The sequence below is a fragment of the Sciurus vulgaris genome (genome assembly GCF_902686455.1).
Source record: "Sciurus vulgaris genome assembly, chromosome: 4".
Classification (NCBI taxonomy): Eukaryota; Metazoa; Chordata; class Mammalia; order Rodentia; family Sciuridae; genus Sciurus; species Sciurus vulgaris.
The window spans coordinates 5,478,886-5,498,898 of NC_136464.1; the positions used below are offsets into that span (position 1 = coordinate 5,478,886).

At 44.9% G+C, this 20,013-nt stretch overlaps 1 protein-coding gene across 1 annotated transcript in view; it reads right to left on the bottom strand.

Moving 5' to 3' along the window:
* DOCK1 (dedicator of cytokinesis 1) overlaps positions 1 to 20,013 on the bottom strand; it is a 490,559-nt gene that overhangs the window by 296,154 nt on the left and 174,392 nt on the right. The window contains 3 exon segments of the mRNA XM_079137291.1: positions 6,572 to 6,587; positions 6,589 to 6,679; positions 9,808 to 9,878. Coding sequence (XP_078993417.1) covers positions 6,572 to 6,587; positions 6,589 to 6,679; positions 9,808 to 9,878 — 178 coding nt within the window.

A 20,013-nucleotide genomic window follows, 5' to 3' on the forward strand; every position in this document is an offset into this window, starting at 1 on the left:
ATGGGAACAGCTGGGCGCCTTGACTCTGCAGAGGAGCTGGCACTGGGGCATACCCTGCCTAGAGGACTGAACCCCGCTCTGTGTGAACAGGATGCTTTGTGTTCACTCACGAGTCTACAGGACAGAGGAATGGCCCTTCCTCTCTTCCCTCTGTGGGTCAGTGGGTTCCACTGGCTTTTCAGCTCAAAACTGTCTCACTATAAAAATTATTCCAATGGCTTACTTCCAGCTCTTTCCTCCATGATACTCTTTGCTGTGATCTCCAGGAGATGGACGATGCAGAGGATTACATTTCCCTAAGGTGTAGGCTTAGGGAACAAGGCTTAAGTACTCCAACAAGACGGCTCCCTACCACAGTTCTCTACTTTAAACTCAAGAAAAAAAAAAAAAAGACTTCTCGTGGATCCACCCATTGTGCAGTTCTGAGTTCAGCAAAATTCAGACTGAATTTCCTGCTGTTTCTGTAACAATCGTGCTAGATGTGCCCTGTCTCTCCCTTTGTGCAATCCGCCCCCCTTGACCTGCCCAGGCCCAACAGCAGGTACAGTTCAAAACTGATCAAAATGCCTCGCTCTCTGTTCCAGGAACCAAGTCTCCATCTAGGGTTGAACCTCGGTGTGTCCCTCAGTCACCACCTCAACTGGGTAGCTCTTCTCCAGGTACTTCAAATCTGAACTGTGAAGGAGTGGGATACACAGCCTGCTTCTGGGCTGCCCAGTCATCTTCTAGCATCTACTTGAAGTATTTTCACTGAATCTTTTATGTTTATGTCCTTATTCAAAGGGAACTAAATGACATTCAGAGCAAAGCGGTGCATTATAAATCGTGACACACACGTATGTCCTCAAGAAGGTCTCTGTCACATCGACACTCGATGAAGGTCAAGCACGATTCACCAATGATCCACTGACGGTTGTCATTCACTGACAGCTGGCATTCATCAAGCATGCTGAAGAAATGTGAAAGTTGTCAGAATCAAAATGAAGTCACTTATGTCACCCAGACCAAACACGTCAGAGAAAAAAAGATGCTGTGAAGGAAGAGTTTCAACACAATTGCCTGATGATACTGTCACAGAAGACTCTGCCAGAACCACATGCCTGCGCAGAGGCCACACAGCCTGGTGCAAAAAGGACTTGTATCAGGACACCTGCTCGGCACCGTGGGATAGACACTCGGGTTCTTAACCACTGTCGTCAAGGGCTGCTGTTTCAGATATGGGAAGTGAAGTTCCCCATTTTCGTCTTTGAAAAGGCCCCCCTGGTCTAGCCTCTGTGCACACCCCCACGGTTTGCTATGGCATGTGTGTTGTGTTCCAGTCACAATGCTGGCTGCTCCCAAATAAGTTATTCTTCGGAGAATCTCTGTTCTGTCCCGTTTCATTTTTAGGTTGACACATCTGGTAATTACTCAGGGAACAGAAGCAAGACCACCTTCAGAGAGAATCACTGACTCTGGTACCAGCCTTTGAGCTCTGCATTTCCCTGCCTTGCCTTTTTCTGCCCTGATGAGTCTTCCCTCCAGGTGAGGGCCCTGTTTCTGGAAGAGGCTTGCTGCTGATGGTATCTGCAGTGTTCTTGAAGAATTCCTTTCATTAAGGAACAAGGCACATCCCTTTAGGCCATCATTTGGTCCATACTCCCATTAAGGGTCTCTTTTGCAGGCACCATTCATTTGTTTAAGGAAAGGTGATTCTTCCATTTCTTGGCAACTGGGGGGCAGCAATGGGGAGAATTTAATTCAAACCCATCAGTTAGCTGTGCCTGGAATTCCTAGGGACAGCTCTGGCGGGGACTCCCCTAGTGACTCCATTCTTGCTTGGCAGGAATTTCTTCTGAACTTTTTAATATAATTGAGCTCATGGTAACATCTTATGGCCTTTCTCTGGTAAATTCACTTTTAATTCTGTGTACCTGGCTTCATAGTTTGGTTTGACCTACATGCCTAATTTAAAATTTCCAGTGAGACTCCCTGAGAGATTCTTAAACAGCAACCACAGGCTTCACATTGTAGAGGTTTTTCAGGTCTATTTTCTTTTCTCTGTCAATTTCAAATCTGTTGACTTTTTTGCTTCTATAAGATCATTTATTATTCAGTGTTGCCTAAAGTTTGCTATTTCAGACCAGACCTAGCTAAAATGCAAACATCTAAGAGTTAACTCCTAAACTCATTTGCTCAAAAGACTCTACAAATACAGACCTGGAAAGTTTGTTATATGATAAGGTGACCTGAACTTGTTCCATTGTTTTCATAAACTATAATTTAAATTCAACTGTCTTTTATAAAACTGATACATTTATATTACTACTATATTACTGTTTCCTCAAACAGTAAAGTAAAAATGAAGTTGTCTTCAGAATTGGTTAGTATATTCTTTTTGCCTGTGTATCAAGCCCTCAACAGGGTCATATTTATCTCTGTCAAATGGTTTAAGATCATAAAAATACAAGTCTGCCATAAGAAACCGCTATGGCGATGAGAAACAGAGTAGAATGTGTATTCTTCTATCCATTAGTATAGCATCTGCGTTTAGAGTTTTCCTTGACAAAGAAATAATGTAAAATGGCAATGCTTACTAATACCTTCAGTTTTTATAAAAAAAATCTGGAATAACTGCTAGAAATAAGCAAATTAAGTAAATATGCATGAAGCAAATGCCTCTAAGTATCAATTCAACACCTTATGGCTACTTAAATTCATAAAATAAAGAGACTATATATTTGGCTTATTGACAAATATGCCTTCGTAAATGGCTGGCATTATAACAAAGAATTCAAGGTTGCTTCGTTTCTGCATCTTCCCTAAAAATTACTAAGAGCTAAAAATTCTAATTAACATATGTCATTTTAGGTATAAATACTACAGAAAGAAACTAAGATGTTTTCAGATTAAAAACAACTATTAAAAAGACAAAATCTTTTCCTGAGAAAAGGAAAATTTCATCTAAATTTGAAGATTTTACATAAATGTTCTAAAATGTAAATTTAAGAAACAAACAAGACAGAAAGGAGTCAGGGAGCAGGAGAGAGTCACCAAGAAAGTTGTCAGGATGCAGATCTACTTTTGGTGAGGAAGATTAAAAAAGAGATTGTTTTTCGATGGAAAGGGATTTACCTATAGCAAATAAAACTGCTTCCCGAGATTGAATGGCTGGACTGCTTCGAATGGACAAAAAAGAAAGACGGGCAAGACTGAAGCCTAGAGCACATAGTAGGCTCAGCACAGATCATGGGTCCTGAAGGGCAAAGCTCAGAAGAGGCAACATGTGTGATCCAGTTAGCTACAACTGGAGAAAACTACGTACAGCATTCAAAAGCAGCAAAACATTCATACGCTGATATAAAATCAGAATCTGATTCTCTATTTAGAAGCAACAAAATTTCTGATCTGATATTGATCTGCTCTTAGTGAAATTTATAAAACCTGGCCTGGGAAACAAAGATCTTTAGTTTATCAATTTCATGTGTCTGCTGTTTTTTATTAGTTGTTGTTTGTTGTTGTTTTTGTTTGGTTTGGTTTGGTTTTTGTCCAAGAACACTTAATATTTAGTAAAACAGGAATTAAGTAAAAATGAAGCAGGGGAAGTCTCGGAGAGGAAATCTTTGGAGATAGGTTTACTGCAAATAAAACAAACTAACCACACTCCTGGTACACATAAATACTAATACTAACAGGTACTCAAGAAATGGTTGGAATTCTAAACAAAGGATATTAAATAAATTAAGGTTCTCAGATGCCAAGGATAAAACAGTAATTAAAGAATGAAGTAACTATCTCTATAATACACACAGGACCAAGTGAATGAAACCAAACACACCTCCCCCATGCTTTCATTAGGGTGCTTATGATTGTTTAGCACACACTAGAATCATTACAGTACTTCTTCTTCATCATTCTAAATATTGATATTTTAACCTCTAAAGAGAAGGGTCAGCAAGAGAGAAAGTGCCAAATGCTTCTTGTAATGTGGCACCAGGCCTGCTTATTAGGTTTTTGATGGCTTAGAAAAAATAAGTCTTAAAACAGTTCAGTCTTTTTAAGCATCTATTGTTTTAAAGTCTTCAGAGAGATTATAACTGGTTAAAACTCTAAGTAAATGACTATTACTTGACAATGATGTTTACTATATATTAATGAAAATGTTCTAAAGATTGTGTAAGATCATGTAAAATTCATAAAAGCCTGATGGTCCTGGTATGAATGCTGTCAGTCAGGACTGTTATTTTACAATGTTGAATGCAACAAAAATAACTAAATTTTCTTGTCATTTGCCAAATTCATCAAAATTTAACCATGCCTGTTCTAAGTCATTGTCAATATAGTTTTATTCTTTAAAGCACCTGTAATCAGATTCATAAAAATACTCTAAAAACAAACAAGCACGATTTTCTGATAAAACAAAACTGACTATAAACAAACTGGTTTTCAAGTACCTTCGGTAAAAATTAGTACGACTATAAAGAAAAAATATTGTGTTGCTTGATTCAAAAGTATTACACAAACTGGGTTTGTTCTCCAATGAATATTTCTGGATTTCCTTTTTAAATTTGTACCTGTTACCTGTCAAAACCCTGCAGAAATATCTTGGTAGAACAGTCTGGCTTGGCACTTTGAGACGACCCCATCTGACAAAGTGGAGGGCAATGCGTGTGCTACACCTGGGAGCCGCTCCTCCTGAGCCTCTCGTTCACAGATGGGACAATGACTCCAGGCACCAATCACTTCTGCCCCCAATGTGGGAGCACGAACAATAGCCAGGAAAAGTGCATCCCAGCAGCAATGGACAATCAAGTCCCAAGTGGAAGACGGCCAATGGACAGTGTTCTCAGGGAAGAGTCTTGATCAAAAGGAGAGAATATGGAAGAAATGTGGAAGTTATCAAAATAAAAATGGCGCCACATGTGTCAACCCTATCAAAAGAAGCACAGTACAAAAGAAGGGACAGCATCTCTCAAAAGAATCTGCCAAAACTACAAGCTGTCACAGAGCCCCACTGCCCTATCCAAGGAGTAGCTTCACCAGGACATTGCCCACCACTGAATGCTCACCTCAGACTGGCCCCACTCCTTATCAACCATTGCAGTCAAGTACTACTACTTAAAATATCTGCTGGAAACCCTTCCCTTGCCTCAGCCTCCTTGCATATGCCCACAGTTGCTATGGAACACAAATTCCCAGTGCAATGTTGTGTTATCCCCAAAATAAATTTCATAATTTCTTTATGACGTATATGCTTGTCTTGGCATTGAATGGGGAGTAGATGGAACATCAGCAACATACCTAATGAGAACTACATACAAAACTTTTGGGGAATTTTCTTGCTCCAGTATGATGTATCAGGGCATGACGCTGGAAGCTGGGTCCTGACATCTCACCTCCTCATCGGCCTTTCCTTAAACCCCATGGAGTCCCCAGGCTTTGGAGACACCAGGGAGTAGACAGTTCAAGAACCAGCCTCTCAGTGGGAGCCTACAATATGAGCAGTCAGAATGAATGGCTCAATGGAGAGTTATGGGATTTGAGTCCAGGACACCAGGGGAGAGTTAACTTTCTTTTATGCAAGTGAAAATGGTGCTAAAGGTCTGCATGGAGGGCCTGCACAAAGCCACCACTTCTTGATTTGGTATTCTTTTCTATAGAAGAACACTCCCACCCAGATGATCTTTCCATGTCACCTCTAACATAAACCTTGGCAACAGGTACATACTCCAGTGCAGGCAAACATGGTGCCAATCCAGAAGGCACAACGGACTGAGCCAGACAGAGAATTCTCAGTCCAGCCAGCAATAACTCAGCGGGCACTTCCCAACCAGAACTGCTCGCACTGGAACGGCACAGGGGATACAAACAACACCAAGCCCGAGGACAGAAGACAATGAATGGAGCAGCCCAGTGTCTAGACACAAAAGGAAGAGAATAAATCTATGCCACTCAGGATGTCACTCGACAGACCTCACACCTGCCTCCAATAAATGAGGAAGGTTAAGGAATTATGCACAGCTTTTAAGCTTTCAATAAAACTGCCTGACAACTGTAAAATATTAATCAGTCTGTCCAAACAGAAAGAAAATGATTAATAAAAAGGATGAGGAGATAATGAGGAAAAATATAAGGTGTTCCTCAGGATAAATGAGTAGAGGAATCGTCAGAATTCATATACTCTGAGCAGGGTTGGAAGAACCCTGTCAAGGAGGCAAAGTTCAGATGATGACAGGACCATTACTTCTAAATTTAAAGGAAACCTGAACTTTTTCTTTGCCATCATCTCAATGGAAGCAAGCGATTGCAGCCCCAGGAGAGACAATCACACGTTTTCAAGACCACAATGTATGCTGATTATCCTCGCGTTTCGTTGTACACCTAAATTACAAACTACCACCTTCTGCCACTCCTTTCCCGATGAGCTGCTACCGACACGGCGTTAATCACTGTTCTCTTGTGAGGGCTGTCTCCCCGTCTTCCCGTGGAGGTGTCTCAACCGTGTGCCCCATTGCTCCTGGCAGCAATGAGGAAGGAACACAGAGGGGCCACGACCGCAGACAGCGGACACCGTGGCGATACTGAAACTCACCGTGCTGGGTGAAGAGGGTCACTGTGAACGATCTCAATCAAGCAGTAGAGCTTCTGAATGGTCAGCAAACCCACAGGGACGTTCAGGATGAACTCGGTGAACATTTTACTATGAGGAAGAAACATAAGCAGAATACTTGAGACACACACAGCAAACAAGCCAGTGCTGTCACAAGACAGAAGGTTCCCCAAGGGTCTTGACATGCCCTGGCATGCTGGACAAGCCCCTACACAATAGTGGTCAAAACTGCACACACACCCCCAAATAAAATGCTCTTTTAAAAATTTCAGAATCATTAAAATAGCTATTATTCAAACGACAGGCAATAACAAGCATCAAGGATTGAAGAAATGTGTGCCGTCCTGCCATGCTGGTGGGGATGTGGAACAGTGCAGCCACTTTGGACCATGGCCAGGTACCTCCTCAAAACATTAAACACGGCCATTATGTAAGTCAGCAACTCCAATTATCCGTTATCTACTCAATAAATGAAAGGACATATCCACACGAAAACTTGCATATGACTCGAAGTGGCACTGTTAAATAGTACTGACAAAGGAGACACGACCCAAACATCCATCAGCTGGTGAACAGATGAGCATGTCTGTCCATAGGATTCATCCAAAAAAAAGAAGGAAGCAGGGACCTTGCCACCACACAGGGGAACCCTCGAAACACAATGATGCTGAATGAAAGCCACATGTTGTATGAGACCCCTGGCGTGGACTATCGGGAAAGATAGGTCTATGGATAGAGGACAGATGAGTGGCTGCCTAGGAGGGGGCAGTGGGAGATGGCACGAGGGATCTCACCGGGGAAATAAGAAAGTTCTGAAACATGCGCTGAACTGAACACTACACAACAGGTTGACTCTTCACAAATGGCCAGTGGGAGTACCAAGAGCCCTGGTTAGCCTCTAACGGAAACCCCAGCAGAATGTGAAGTAACTGCTTCCTCAGCCTACAGGCCCGGCCCTGGAAAAGGCTAGTGCCCAGCACTGGCAAAGTCTGCGTAAGGAGACGCTGAGACAAACTAACAGGATGTTGGTTTGACCTTCTGGATTTTAGTAACTATTAAAAATCTTTTAAGAAAATATAAGAACAAGTAATTCCACTTCTTTGATTATCCTAATGATATAAAATAAGGTCATCACCTACCATTAAGTTACAAAAAAAAAAAAAAAAAAAAAATGTATCCCTGCATATTTTGTAAAGATAAAGAGCTGGCTTCACCCAGCACCCCTCAGGCAGCATAATGGTCATAGGTCGGTTCTTCATAACCACAAAGCCTGGATTGGCCTTGACCCAGCGCCACTGACCAGTTGAGTAATCGCAGAGAAGCAAAATTAGGCTAATAATAGAACCAATGTCATGCCATTGTTGTAAAGATTAATTGAGTAGCGCCCAGAAGGTGCTTTGTGAATTGCCCATTTTGTATGGAGAAAGCACATAATAGATGTCATGTCTATGGCTGTGGCTTAAGTAAATGATGGGCCAGCACAGAACAGTACACCGTGAAAGTGATTAATAATTACGATGCAGAAGAGGATTTCAAGACATGGGAAATAAGGCATGCTAGTGGTCTAAGGAAGTTGGGCCTGGGAGGTGCGTGTATGCAAGCGTGCTAAGGATCCAGGTCTTTGGCAGGATTTGGGTAGTGGACTTGAGTGTGAGTTATTCTCTTCTGTGATCCCTTCTGCTGTATTAAAACATGAGTTGATTATCCACGCAGGAAGACATACATACAAGATTTTAAATGTCTGTAAAATCAGTATAAAAGGCACTGAAGTGGGACAGGCGTGCACCAAGAACAGAAAGACAAGCAGGTCTTCACTGGAGCTCCAAGCACCAGGCTGGAGCAGCAACAGAGAAATCGCAGGGCTCCTCTGATGGACAAGGGGCTGATTCCTGTGCACACTAGAAGGGCGGAAGCAAGTATGGTCACACCCCAACAGACACATCTTCCACACCTCCTCTGCTCCTCCAGCCCTGAGTTCTCAAACAAGCGTGGGAAGTCTTTGAGGGCGTCATAACACTAAAGAGCTGGGTCACTGTTTCTAATTCTGAAGGTCTGGGGAGAAACCCGGGGCTTGTCCAGCAGATTCCCAAGGTGCCGATGCTGCCATCTCAGGGGTTACTCTTTAAGATCCAAGCTCCATGGTAAGGACTCCACAGAGACAGGGGGCAGCACTACCCGAGGGGACACCACCTTCTCCTTGTGTCACAAGGGCCTACTCAGCTGTGATCATGTTGCGAGTCCCCAGGAGCAGAAAACAAATGTAACAATGTGTCCCTGCTGGACATTAAATCCGTGGGCATCTCAGATCTCCTCCCTGAGAGCCTCTGCCCATCAATTCGAGGGCAGGAATGACTTAGGGTGGACATAGAGTGCAGGAAGGATGGCCGTTTTTTGTTCGGTTTAAACAAACTCAGGGGAAAAAGGCTCTGTTCAAGATTCAGGTGGTCTTTGGGGCTGGTATAAATGGTGTCTTCCAATGTATGTGGTTCACTGTGTCACAGCAAAACAAAACCGAAAAGCAGACGAGGATGTGCTGTGGGATTGATCTATGGTTAAAAAGTTCACCTCCCCCTGCTTCCAACAGCACTTCTCAGAGAACAGCAGTAACTACAGATTACTAAGAAGATATGCGGGGACACCAAGGGTGGCATGTTCTGGGGTAAAACGAAGGACCAGGTCCCCAGCTTCACTGCTCTCTCTGAAAGCCCAGTGGCCATCGCCCTGATGGTTTGCCTTTTGGGTTTTTTAAAGAATTCTTGTCTCATCCCCAGCATCGCAAAAAAAAAAAAAAAAAATTCTTGCCTCATTCTTCTGCCTGAGTTTCCCAAGACCCTTATTCAGAAGCCCCTCATTCAGGAGGAAGCTGTACCAGCTATAAAGAAGAGGAGGTGACACAAGAACAGGAGAGCTCCTACGTGAGGTTTTTAGGTATTGAAAACTAAAAACAAACAAACAACAAACAAAAAAAACCAACACGTTGAAATTGAAGGCCTAACGTGTAGAATTTTCCCGCTGGTGCCGTACTCCCAGCGCCTGCTGATGGGCGACCGCTTTCCCACAGTCATAACTAGCAATGTGTCAGACGCCAGCAGCAACCCACGCTCCAGGACGAGTCAGGGCATTGACCCGAGCAGACCCGAGGCAGAAGCCAGGCCTGCCGCAGGCCACACAGTCACAGGAAAGCAGGTCAGGCGAGTGCCCACCTCGCGCTGAGTTACCTGAGCTCCTTGGGATCAAACACCAGCTTCACGTCGTTGACGATGGTCGGCAAGTACTTCAGGGCTGCCCCCTGCAAACCAAGAGGAGAGAGGACTGAGCCGGACATGGGGGCCACTTGGCAGAAACTTCTAATTCCCATCAAGAACCACAGACGCCAAGAGAGAAGGACTGCTTCAGACCAGTTGATGGCTAACTTGAGGAGAGGAGAGCCAAGACAGCTCCTCCATCCACAGAAGGGCAGGTCTCACGTGGATGTGTGACACAAGACACCACAAGTGACAGCAGCAGAAACCCACCCCAGCCGCAGACCGAGTGCCTGCCCTGGGCCACACAACTGGCCTCCTAACAAACCCTCATGCAACGAAACAGAGACCAACTCCAAAGACCCTTCCACATTCAGCAATGCAGATGAAGCGCCATTGCTCCTTCCCAAACTCCTCTCCTACACAGCTGTGTATGTTAAAGCATCCTTTTATTCTCTAGTAACAAATTCCACATCCTCTGGAAAACCCACGGCTTCGACCAGTGCAGTAAGAGTACAAACAGATCCCATGCCCGCCTTGCTCGGGGCTTGGACCTGTGTAGCTCAGCGCTAATTCTAACAGCCCCACTATGGGGAGTTAGCTGTGTTGGAAAAAGCAAGTGACAATGGAGCCATTAATTACTCTGCCCCTGTTCACACAGCTAGTAATGAACTAAGCTGGAATTAAGATTCAATTTGGGGAATGCCACAGACCCAATGCCTTTACTATATGCTGCTGGGGAAATTTCCTGGATTTTAAGCATTCTGACCTGGCCTGGCCACCTGTGACTCTAATTCCTTCTCTCGGGCTGAGTCTCCCTCCATGAAGGAAAACTGGCCCATGCAGATACATCAAGGGACTCCATTAAAGCTCGAACTCAAATTGAAAAGACCACAGGACACCACTCTGCACACTGGAAAATATTACACCCATTACATAAACAGTTGTTATTACTGCTCTCCAAAAGCAACTGGACAGAAACTCCAAAATATTACTCTGAGGATGCAGCCCAACATGCAGGAGGCCCTGGGTTTGATCCCTAGGGATACAAGTCAAACTTCTAACCCCCCAGATCTGCAAGGCGTAGGTTACCAATCTGCGCCATGGCAGGCTGTCACTCTGCACACAGTGAAAACTCATAATTATTTTCCAGCCTTTATTTATTTTTAAATAATGAGAAGAAAAAGCAAGCCTTATGTTGCAGAGGACTTCATTTTTAAGTTCCATCTTGCAGATAAGCAGGGGGCGAGTGCAATTTTCAGCACATCAAATTCCGGAGAAAGCACAATTTTTTCAAGTGGTCGGAGACCATGAATAATCTCTAAAATGTGACTCTATGTATATTTGCCTTCATGTGCTGTAGCGCTAAGCCAAGTGACCACATCTCAGTGTCACACTGACACCTCAAATTGAGCACCCTCTTCATCTCTAGACCTACGACATGTTTACTGCTCATTTTCCAAATGGCCAGCAGCCAGGAGTCCCCCAAAGTCAAGACATGCCTTTAATCATTGCAAGTTGACAGGGTCAGAGCTATTGGACACTCAGCTTTCTTAGATCTCGTTTTTAATCTTTTGGTACCCAAAGGCCAAATGATAAATTCTGGCAAGAATTTGAAAACACACATAGAGATACACAATGGATAACACAGTCACCAATAAATCACAGGCTCTCTGCCACGGCGGGAAGTGTTTTTGTGGATCAATCCTCAGAGACACTGTTCGCCCACAGTGTGCAGCCAGACATTTTATATAATTCGTTATGCTTTATAACAACCGTGCAAGGTCTGACCATCTCAAAGAGAAACAGCGTGTTCCGTTTAGCTGCTACCAATGGACAAACTTATTATCACCTACATTTAACCTGTTAGTAAGTTGTACTAAACGACATACTTAGGGGAAAGCTGTGAATCAAATATTTTTAGGTATTTTTTAAACCCACAGTAACACTCAGAGTTCTCTCTTGATTACACATTGCAATGTAAATCTTAGTTCCTTTATTTTTCACTCATTTCTTTGCACCTTTGCAAGTATCTTTTTTATAGAGAAAAAAAAGAAAACCTCCCCTAGTCTGTTCATGACTTTGTCTATCAATTTTTTGCTTTTCACAATAGGAAGTAGGGATCTTACTTTGCCTTTTTTTGTACAACTAAAACTTTGAATAGTTTGTGATCATACCGAAAAACCCCGTCCTCGAGTTTTTGTCCGGCAGTTTCATATCTAAGAGTGCCAACGTGCACACTTCATTGATGACGCCAAACACAGAGTGGCTCATGTTGGTAAAAGGATCACGGCCCACTTTGTTCAGACTGGAGCTACTTCTTGCCGTGCATTTTCCTCCTCCCTCAACAGCAATTCTGTTTTAGTTCCGAGCATTCTGCTTCTACCAGAACCTAGTTATCAGCAATCAGATCTGGACTTCAAAAAGACTAAAGAGTATTTGTGAAAACATTCTTTAGGGGTTACTCAAACAATACTGCAGAGGTATACTTAATTTCACACACACACACACACACACACACACACACACACACACCTTTTGTGGAAATACTGTATAAGGATTCAAATCCCTGAATAGCGGTATCCCTGAATAGCAGTAACAGAACTGGGAAATGTTTTTGTGCAAGAAGAGCGATAAGCAAGTTGTTCCTATACCATGAAGGAAGTGCAATTGTTTCACGTAGACTAAAAATTTAAAAACGTGTTTCATGTTTTTATACTGTTTTTAACTCAAGTTATAAAAATGTTTGCAACAAGTTCTTTCTCCTTCTGTTTTAAGAACCCCAGGGAGACCAGTGAATGGGAAGAAAGGTGTCAGCAGCTTGCTGAATTAGCACTGCACACCTATCCCACCGAAAGGGCATCCTGGGACAGCAGCTGTCCCCATGTCAAACCAGTCCAGACCAAAAATTCCATGCTTAAAATTTTCAGAGTCAAACAAAGGAAACTCTGTAGGTAAACTTTCTTCCTGAAAAATGAAAGCAACTCCAAAACAGAAAATAACATTTCCAAAATCATTTCATGGTTTAATTGCAATGCATCACTGACAGATGGAGATCCTTCTCTTGAAAGATTTAAGTAAAAACTTTGACACAAAACCAAGGTGAAATGTCCCACGCTCCCTCATATGTACATGTACATGGCATTACGTATAGAGATTAAATTATTATACTTGTCATCAAGTTCTTTATTAATTTTTAAATAAAAAAAATCAAAGGTAATATTTGTGTGGCTATCAAACTTATTTCACAGCCTCAGCAATTTGAGAAAATAAAAGTAATCTAAGAAAATAATAACGATGGACGGGGGCTTGGGCTGAAGAGCATTTAACTGGGTCTTGGCAGAGTGGGAAACCATGTCCGCCATGGGCATGCTGCCATGCTGCCTGCCCTGTTGGCGGTGGGGCGGGGCTCACACCTTGCCCAGCTGTGTACCCAGCATGGTGTAGCCGCTGGGAAGATGGGACCTTCAGGTGTGCAGGACCCCATGCAGGCTAGCAGGATGCCATTCACTGAGGTCTAAATTCTGAAGAACCTCCAAGGCGATGACCAAGCTCACCATGACATCCTCGCACAGCCCAGTGTGGGCAGCTGCTCTCGCCCATTCAGTGAGCAGGTCCCCAGTCCCAGGGAATTGGCCAGTGGCTTCCTTTCTTCTCTAGCTGCCCCAGGTGGGCAAGGAACACCCCAATAGGGCTGTCCCCCTTCTGGTATGGTGTCCACAGGCAGACCAGTGCTGCCTTGCCTGGACGGCCTACTGGAGGGAATGCACTCCCCAAGGTCTAGGGTCCCCAAGCGAGGACGGGGCACTGCATACTTGGATGTCAGGCTCCTCCTACCAACACATGTTCCTCAGAGAAAGAAGAGGACAAAGGCAAGGGCTGCGTGGAGAGGGGACGGATGGCCCAGTGCACTGACTCAGGGCAGGGAGGGCACACCAGCCACACCCTACTCAGCTATCACCCACCTACTGGGCCGCCCCAAAGCTCCTCCTCTATGCACACTGAGCTGCAGCAAAGGGCAGTCTGCCATGCTGGTGCCCAGGGTCACTCTAAGTGGAAGTCCAGGGCCTCTGCTCAATACCCTTCACTCTCAGATGTCCACACCCCAAGTCTATCACTCATAATCAGGGACGGAAGGCAGGGAATGCCGCACTAGCTGGAGTGACGGGCAGGCCCTTCCTGCGCGTGCTGCAAGCTTGCTCAGCTACCCGCTGCATGGATAGCAGAGTGCGGCTGGACCGTATGGCATCAAGGGTGCTGCAGCCCCTGGCCAGGACCGGCCCCCACACAGGCCCTCTCAGGAAGGAGCAGGAGGTGGCCTGTAACCCCGTGTTCCCTGAAGGACTACTGCAGGCACGGCCTGGCCTCCGGGCACACAGTCACCAACTAAAACAAGACTCACCATTGCACAAAGTGTCTTCATCATCGTCACAGAAGAGAGTAAAAACCAGAAACAAGAAAAAGACACAAACACTTCTGTGTCGCACTGATTGTAACAGCGTGGCACTAACGTGCCCACCATGGTGGACAGGTTGTTCGGGACATTTTTATCAGTCAGAAAAATGTGAGCCGATGGCTACTTGAGGTGGTTTCAAGAGTGCAATGCAGTTGCTTCCCGGCCAGCTCGCCTCTCGGGTCTGTAAAGCCCTGTCACCAGCACCTTTGGCGCGGGCTCACTGCGCAACCAGCTCACTCACAGGAAGTAAACAGCACATGACAGCAGGTGATGCAAAGATCAGAGAGAAAGGCTTGTTTCATGAATTAGCATAGACTGATCATGCTCACACAGATGGCCTGCTTTGCAGAGGATAGGTCTAGTGAAAGCTAGACTACCTCTCAAATCACTCCATACTTAACACAAAGCACCTTTGCAGGTGGTATGAACATGTATGAATTACAGAGCGTGTTTACCCCAACCATGACATGGTTTTTATTTCCTCTGCTGTAAACCTACAGTTAGTAACCAATCTTGAAAAAAATAGCCCCAGGAATATAAAAAGGCAAGAAAAACTGTTCTCCCACACCAAATAAAAGTGGACATACAGTCATTGCTGCTCACACATACACATAGGCTTTCTGGAAGCCTTACGTTTCGTTAGCAGATTTGCTGGCCAACAGTATAATTAGAGACAGTTCGTGTGATACCTGTATACAAAAGCCAGACACTACCCATTTGAAACATTTATAATGAATTTCTCTGTTACAAACATAAATTTAAAATGACACTTCTTAAAAGCACATTCATATTTACATGCCATGAGAATAAACATCTCAAAACCAGCACTCATGCAGGGGATGTAACATTTTCATGAACGGTTTGGTTATGAGTCTTAGTTAACAAGGCACCATTCACTGGGAAACCAATGTAGCGCCTTATTTTCCAAATGAGAAAGCATGCCAGGGCCTTATAAAACACCAGGTTAAGAGAAAGCTCTGGGTTTTAATTAACAGCAAACTCCCCACCAGCAATGCTACGGTCACGGTGGAACATCCTGCACCCCATGCAGGCCGCAGAGTAGAAGCGAAAGTGCAACCATCACTTGAGGCCAGCAGTCAGCAGGCTCCTGTGGTCCGGAAGCTCCTGTGGTCCCAATCGTAAGTCAAGGGTCAGGCAGACTTCCTCCTTCTCTACACAGGCCTGAGTGAATTTTGTGGATTTTCCAAAGCACCTTCCCTTAGAAGAGGCCACATTTCCATTTTGGAGAATGAGTCCTTTTCAGGCTGCTGATGTGCACATAGGCCAGTGTCAACTCTCTGACAGTCCTTCCCACCCAGCGGAATTTCACCCATGCACAGGCAGTGAGCCCTGTCCTCTGAAAGCAGCAGCAGCTCTGACCACAGGAGAAGGGGCGTTCCAATGCAGTAATAACTCTCAGGTCTCACCCTGGTTTGTGCACATATGCTTATTCCAGAAAGGACACGCTTGTATGGGGTGACGCCAGGTCACCACCAGCGAGCTGGCCTGCCTACCTGCTCACTACACAAGAGCATCTAACCCTAGCAACGCCCTCGGCCCAGACCACACGTGCACATGATGTATGATGCTTGATGCCCAAGGCACAATGGCCTCTCCAAATGGAAGAGAAAAGTAAAACCTGAAATTAGACTTAAAATAAACCCAAGCATTGCACTCAAGTATGCCACAGCCACAGAGCAGGGGATGGAGGTGAGATCGCTCCTCATTCTGTGAGGAGCTATCACCAACTTGTTGCAGGGCCTGTTTCCCTCATCACGGTGCCTACAATTCCACAGCTGCCAAATGGACTTGTCCTGAGTGTTGTTTGTTTGAGTACAATACTTAGGATCATGGATCCCAACAGCCAATGGACTAAAACAAACGAGACATAACTGACAGCCGAGTGGAGTTTCCGTAAAACACTGCAGACCAGATAAAAGCAGCTGAGCACCAGGGATCAGAGCCCTGCAGCTGCCTGGCTCCTGCAGTTACAAGAAGCCCTGTCCTGCATGTCACAGTGGCACAGTCACGCAGAGTCCACACTTCTCCACTCCACAAGGAAGAGGCAGGGCAGGCTGGAGCCAAACAGCCTTCCCACGTGCACGGTGCCCCACGGGAGCAGAGGTCAGCTCGCAGCAGGACTGAGGACAGCAGCCAGGAGTATGTCGTCAGTGAAGCCCATCTAGCCAAAGATTTTTTAATCACTTTGATTTTTTAAAAATCCGTTTCCATCAGTTACTTAGAGTTTTTAAGCTGATTCAGTCATATGATTTCCACTACATTTATGCAAAAATGAGCAACACAGGAAGATTGAAATCTCCGAGGCACAATGGAAGGGTACAGCTTATCCAAACAGATCTATAAACTATTTTCTCTTCCTTTTCCACCTTAGAAGACCCACTGATTAAGTTTTTGTCCCGATCTTGCTCTAATCTAAATTCGCAGAGCAACAATGGTGACATTAAGTAGTGAATGCATACATCCTGGTCAGATGGAAATGGAGAGGGCAAGGTGAAGCCTGCTAAACCCAAGGGGAAGGAGTCAATCTTCCTTCTCTGTTGACACCAAGAGGGGCTCAGGGCTGGCGGATCACAGAAAGATCCTTCCCAACAATTCAAATTTTAAATGGCAAAGGCCCTTCCTGAAATATCCTGACGTTGTCATTGCTCATTAAATAATTATAGTTTATTCAGAATATTTCTTTTTGAGATTTCTTCCATGACAGCTTAGTTTACAAACTAAATTAAAAAGAACTTTAGAAGTATTTTTATAAATATTAGAGATGTTGGAATTGGAAGGGTCACCTGAAGAGCTCAATCCCCTTCCTGCTCCAGACTTCCTTTTGAGGTCAGGGCTATGGGGTGGGCCTGGGCCCCTGCCAACTGCTGGCAGAGGGTGGGTCCTCGCTGTCACACCTGTTTCTCAGAACATGCCAAGGCTCATCCTAAGGTACTCCTAAGAGCTCCTGAGAACACACGGTGCCTCCATCCTGGGGCATCCCTGCCCTTCATAAGATGAGCAGGCAACTCCTGCACTGGCCCTATGTCCTCCAGAAGACCCTAGAGTTTGATCCTATGGAAATTGTTCAAGGTAGAAAAGAGAAAGAGGCTTATTTCCCTGGACAGCTGCCTCCTATCTAGGGCAGAGACTAGGAACAATTCAATGTTCTCTCTGATATCTGCCATCAGTACCACATGTCTCAGTCTCATAGCAGAGACCTGGAGAAAATTCTGGCATCAAACCCAGGCTCCAGGCAAGTCCTTGCCGCCATAGCTGCAGGGCCCTGAACCATTTCTCTTTGCACATGGGGTATTTCCTACAAAAGGATATGCAGCATGAAGGTAAAATTAAATGAGATTCTACTCATTAGCTTTGTTGGGCCCAGCACATCAATAAGTGCTCAGTAAAGAATTGCTACTATTATTCCCATTATTATCATTACGACTGAGATAGAAGAAGCTTTCCAAATATGTCTCAGATCACAAGGTCTGGGAGGAAATGCCATGCTCTGGAAGCTGCTTTCCACCCTTTGTCCAGGATGTGAGCACGAATCACGAGCTCCCCACATTCCAAAGTACCCATTGAAACCCTGGGGGGCTTCCCCTTCACCCTCCTCTCCCCAGTTTCACTGCTGGCCAGCAGGCTACCTAAGTGAACACACACCTAGGTAATGTCCCCAGCCAAAGGGATAGAGCTCAGAAGTGAAGTGTATGCACAAGGTCCTAGGTTCTGAGCAGAGGCAGGACTGTGGCCCCCTGGCAGTGGCAAGACATTGTCCCCCTAACCAGAAGCAGGCCTGTACTCCTAACCAGAGGTGGAGCAATCTCATTAATCCCCCTGTATCCACATCTGCCATCTCCCTCATCTGACCACATGCACAGGCCAGTCCCTCACTCAGTGTGAACCCCTGCGTGCCACTCCAGGAAGGGCCAGAGGAGAATGGCAAACACCAATCAGTGTCAAGTCACACGCCATTCACTCTCCCTTCAGCTCCTTTCCTAGGACCCTGGAGCAAGCTAGCAGGTACTGGAGCAGAATGTGACCACCAGACCCCAGGGTGCCCAGCTGTGGGTCATGGCTTCATTCTCACTCAACGTGAAGCAGATAAAGGTGTTCCACATTCTACAAAAGGACAGGCTGAACAAAGAGAATGAATAAGCAAAGCTCCATGCACATGATAATGAAGAAGTACACAGCAAGTAAAGCCGATTGATATAGAAACATTTTATTTCCTAACTCCTATATGTGAGAGCCAAACTCAAATGAGATATACTCTGAAAAGGAAACTCTGAGACATGAACTAGGCCCCTTCACCTGATGGGAACACTCAGGCCACGCTTGGCTGGCCTGTCTCTCTGGGGTCCGTCCACACTGGCATCCTCAACCAGGACGCCAGCACAGACACCAGAGCCAGCCCAGTGCTACATGCTGGCTGTGCACCCAGAGGAAACGCATGCTTCACCTCACTGGTCTGCTCCCTAGGTCTGCAGAAGGACCCAGCTCACACACCAAGAGAGTCCAAGTGCCCTGTCTGGCTGCCAGTAAAGACTCTGAGCAGCCTTTCTGTTATTGATTAGGGAAGTCATTTAGTTATTTCTTTTTCTTTACTTTTTTTTTTTGAAAGGCCATTCAACAAGGTGAATTTAATAATGGGTCCTGGAAATGTGGATCTTTTGCCTAAGTAGCTAAATTTAAGAATTATGGGCAGGGTAGGGTGGGAGGCAGGATGGGAAAGGGGAGAAACTGTGGAATTGACCAAATTGACCAAATTACGCCATGTACGTGGATAAAAATATCACAATGAATTCCACTTGCGTGCAAAACTATAATGCACTAATCTAAAAAAATTAATAAATAGAAGAACAATAGAGTGGAGGAATGAGATGCAGGGCAGGGAGGAAGGGAAGGGAAGGGAGTTACTAGGGCTTGAAATGGAGCCAGTTACGGTGGGTGCATTTGTGATATGTCCAAATGAATCCCACCATCATGTATGACTATAATACACTAATAAAAACAAAGAGTGGGAGGGCGGGAGGTAGATAAACTCTGGAAAAAAGGCTGTATGGTACGAACTTAGAAGACTGTCTAAACTGTCATTGAAATATCCTTTAAAAAGTGGTTTACCACACATAACTAACTGGCCTAAAAGCAACACCCTTAATACACTGGACTAGACAGTGAAAGTGCGAAGCTGGAGCACCTCAATTACATTTTAAGGGGCTTCGTAAAATTTTATTAATGGCACCTTAAATGTATATATAAAGAAAGAAACAGCTGGAAGGATGAGGACTTGGAAGAAATCCACGTCTCCTGCTAGGAGTAACGAGGAACCCAGCACCCAAAGCTCCTTCTCTAAAAGGCTGCTGTGCTCACCTCCCACCCGACATGTCTTCCTGGAATCATGGAAGACGAGATCAGACGTGTCCCCACTGCTCACTATATTTTAAGAAAATAAGTTCATCTCCCAACGCCAGTAGGGGACCAGGTGAACTTAAGGCTGGGGGTCTGTGACACTCCCAGGAAGATGTTCTGAAGGACACTAAGAATTCAAGCACGTGGGGCTGCGTACTTACAATGAGCTCGGAGTCCCGTCCCATGGAAATGACGGTTCGGTTCACTGTCCGGAGGAGTTTCTCCATGATTATCTGTACATGCCTCTGCGTCGGCCCCTGGAGGAAGAAACACCGGTGAAAACCAACACTACACAATTGTGGACATACCAGCCT